Source organism: Drosophila albomicans, chromosome 3, assembly GCF_009650485.2.
Source record: "Drosophila albomicans strain 15112-1751.03 chromosome 3, ASM965048v2, whole genome shotgun sequence".
NCBI lineage: Eukaryota > Metazoa > Arthropoda > Insecta > Diptera > Drosophilidae > Drosophila > Drosophila albomicans.
The window spans coordinates 43,929,067-43,932,867 of NC_047629.2; the positions used below are offsets into that span (position 1 = coordinate 43,929,067).

General features: G+C 41.0%; 1 protein-coding gene across 1 annotated transcript; it reads right to left on the reverse strand.

The window, feature by feature from the left end:
• Positions 1-666: 666 nt before the first annotated feature.
• On the reverse strand, positions 667-2,478 carry LOC117570095 (protein enabled homolog). Its single transcript, XM_034251547.2, has one exon. It carries the CDS (start codon positions 2,406-2,408, stop codon positions 987-989), a length of 1,422 nt encoding a protein of 473 aa, XP_034107438.1. The 5' UTR covers positions 2,409-2,478; the 3' UTR covers positions 667-986.
• Between the last annotated feature and the right edge of the window lie 1,323 nt (positions 2,479-3,801).

The following is a 3,801-nucleotide window of genomic DNA, read 5'->3' on the forward strand; positions in this document are numbered from 1 at the left end:
TATCATTAACAAACTAATATATCTAGAAATATAACATGTTGAGATTTGCTTGCATTTGCGAAAACATTTGCATAAAAAAGAAATTTCGGATAAATTTCGCTTTTTTTGCTTTTTGCTTTTATTTATAGTGGCTTTATAATGAAAGGTTTCAAAAGTAAATTTTCAAATTATTGGTTTATTGATCCAAACTGATTATCAATAAAGTGTTGATCTGATTTAAAGTCTAACATATTATATTTATATTTTCATTTAAAAGAAATTAAGAATTTAAGAAATATTCATATAAAAAATTTAACATATTCATGTTTTCATTTAAAAGAATTTGGGAAATCGTATGCATTTATTCTTCAAACTAAATTTGCAATGCTCGGAATAATTCCATTTTCGATTATATTTGACATAAAATATCACTATGGCTGATGTATTACCTCAAATATTAAAAATATTACTGTTGCTACCTTTTTTGATCAAAATAATATTGTTTTATGGGATATTTCTAATTGAATATTATCTTAGTTTTTGACAAAAGAGAGCAACAGTAATATTATATTGTTTTACCATGGAATAACAGTAATCTTTTTATTATTTACCTATACCCTTTAAGTGATTAAATGCAAGTGATTGGATTTAATAACAATAAGATATTTATTTAAACATTAAGTCGCACATCAAATGTTAAGTGTTAAATTTAGAATGTGTGAGTGGAGCCAGAAACTTAATGCTAATACTTTACAATGATAAAACGGAGCAGCTCGGATAGAAATGGCAGAAAAGAAGAAGACGAGAGCTGCTTATCGATGGTGTGAAATTGCACTAGATTTATGGCTAATGTGTAATGTGTAGAATAAAGAAACTTAAGTCTGGGGGAGAGATCGATGGTCAGGTGGTGGTGGTGGTAACTAAACTTAATATCACAATGGGAAGAAGATAAGATATTCAACAACAAAACAGGCTGCAGCTTAAAAGTATCCGAAGAAATGCTTCGATCATTTGGAGGCGCCACCCGAACGTCGCCCCGGAGGCGTGCCCCCCACAACATTGATGATCTCATTGTCGCTGGACTCATCGGGCGTGGGCTGATGATCACTGGCCTTGTCCTGATGGGCGGTCATGTGCCTGGTGAGATGATGGCGCTCGCGGAATGTCTCCTGACAGACGGGACAGCGCAGCTTCTCCTCACGCTTGCGACGATTCGGATCGCAAGCGACCTCGCTCTTGTGATGCGAACGCATGTGATAGACGAGATCGCTGGTCATGCGGAAACTGATGTTGCACTTGGCGCACACATTCTGTGCCGTCAGCGTAAAAGTCGAAGCCAACGTGGGCGGGATGAGGGTGCTCAAGATCGCAGCGGCAGCGGGATTCTGCAGCGGCTGAGCCACTGCAAAGGGCAGAGGATGCGGATGCGGTGGCCCAAAGCCTGGATAGGCGGCAGCGGCATGCAGAAACTCCGGCGGTGGCGGACCATTTGGTGGCGACGAGGGATTAGCAGATCCATTCGGACTGTGGCCATTGCTTGCGGTGTTAGGAGGACGATAGAGCAGCTGCTGCTTGAGACGTTGTTGAGCCTGAAGTGCTTGCATGGGATTCACAGCCTGAAAGGCGCCATTGAACTGATACTCCGGACGAAAGTTGTGATACACGATGGGATTCGACGGCAAGTTGCTGTTGGCTGCGCCTCCGCTGTTGGTGCGAGGCGGTGGCGTTGTGACTGGTGGACTCATCGAGTGGCAGCTCAACTGATCTGGGCTCAAGGGAGGAGCACCCACATCCACCGGCGACTCGAGACGTGAGACTGTCGAGGGTGACGACGAGCTGGATAGCGATGAGGAGACCTTGGTGAAGGCGCTGCGTTGTGGCGGCGGTGGAGGGGAGACGGTGGCCTCCGGAGAATCCACCAGGGGAATGACCAACGTGGGATCATCGTAGACACGCGGCGAGCGAATGGCAAGTTGTGGATAACGTTGACGCGCTTCGAGCAAACTGATGTACTCGAGGGCGGCAGGTGAAGGTGGCTGCGAGGCAGCTGCTCTGGGCGAGAGATCTGTGGCATAGTGAAGCGTCTGTTGCTGCTGCTGTTGTTGCTGTTGCTGCTGGAGATGCAGTGCCTCTTGTAGGCGCGCTTGTTTCTCTGCCTGCTTCTGCTTGATGCGCTCGTCGGGCATCATGAGAAAGGCAACATCAAAGGAGCGTTTCAATGTGGTCTTGACACTTGGCACATCCGGATTGTTGTTGTTGTTGTGTTGTTGCTGTGCCATTGCTGTGGTTGCTCCCTCTACGGTTGCTGATGTTGTGCTGTGTGGACTCGTCGAGATGCGCAGCTCCGTCTGTGGCTGTGACTGCGGCGGAGTTGTGCGACGCGCGGCGGGATTCACATGCGACGGCAGGTTATCCATGAGCAAGTTCATCTTTGGCAAAATACTTGTTGTGAATTGGATTGGATTTATTTCGTTATGCGTTGCGTTCGTTCCGATTCAAAGTTCTGTTTTCGACTGCTGCCCGCACGCAATCTGTTCCTCTTTAAGTACTCTCGCCCATTGCCACCACCAGAACAGAACAGAAGAACAGAACAGAAAAGCAGAGCAGCAGAGAGCAGTCGAAGTCCACTTGGAATTTTCATATTGTCCCATTCAAACGAAACTCTCCGCACTCGCGGCACTCGCACATCTGTCCTGATTCTGTTTGGAATCGTTCTTGTTGTTGTTGCTGTTGTTGCTTTCGCTGCTTCTGCAGAGAGTCAAATTCGAATCTTCACCCTTATGCTGCTTGCCTCTCTGCTCTCCTCTATTGCTCTCCCGCTCTCTCGGCGTTCCATCTGCTTTGCCAGTTGCCAACATATTCTGTGGTTTTATTGTGTGAACAGACTCGCCTGGGCCTCGCCTCCTGGTTGGCTAGCTGGATAGCAGCCTCGCTGCTTGAGGTCGCAATAGGTTTTTCTTGTACTCTGCCATACTTTACGGGTCTATGGCACAGTGGTACAAAGATACCACATATTGTATAGTCTTTTATTTAATAATATATAATTTTTAAGCAATGCTTATTCTGGTTTTAAAATTGGTTATATTTATGTATTAGTGTAAGAATGTGTAAAATATTACTTCGATAGTACAAAACTATTTTTATTTCGTATACTTACCTTTTTATTAGATTTAATATAAGTAATAGGCATAATTTAAAAATAATTAACGTTTGAACTAGTTAACATTTTAGAGATAGCATTCATTTAATAAGGATAATCAAGCTTTCTACCATACTTACTTACTTCTTCAAATTTTCACTGTAGGTGTTATGACTAGGGGGACTAAGGACTATTCCCTGCAGAAACATTATCCAATTGGATTAAATCTCTTTATATTACTCATTAAGTAAATTAGCATTTTATGTACTATATATGAAATTGTTAAATAATATATAATAAAAGCATTATTTTTTCAATTAATATATTAATTGTAGTATTAAATAATAAATTTAATTATACAGAAAAGAGAGTACTGAGTTATCGACTCGGATATCAAAAGTTCAATTTAATATCTTTACTACTCATACTTCACCTACATATATTATCTCTTATAGTTGCAACATTTATATTACTTAAAAGTACCTTTTCTTTTCCTGACATTTATTTTACGAATAGTTACTCTCTTAACATTATTTTAAATGTTGTTAATTTATATATTTTGAAATAATTATTTAGTTCTTTTCAACGAATTGAGCTTTTTATTATTCGTATAACCGCAATACATACTTTTGCTTATTATTTTTTTTTTAATAAATTTGCATTTTTGCTTTCATTATATAAAT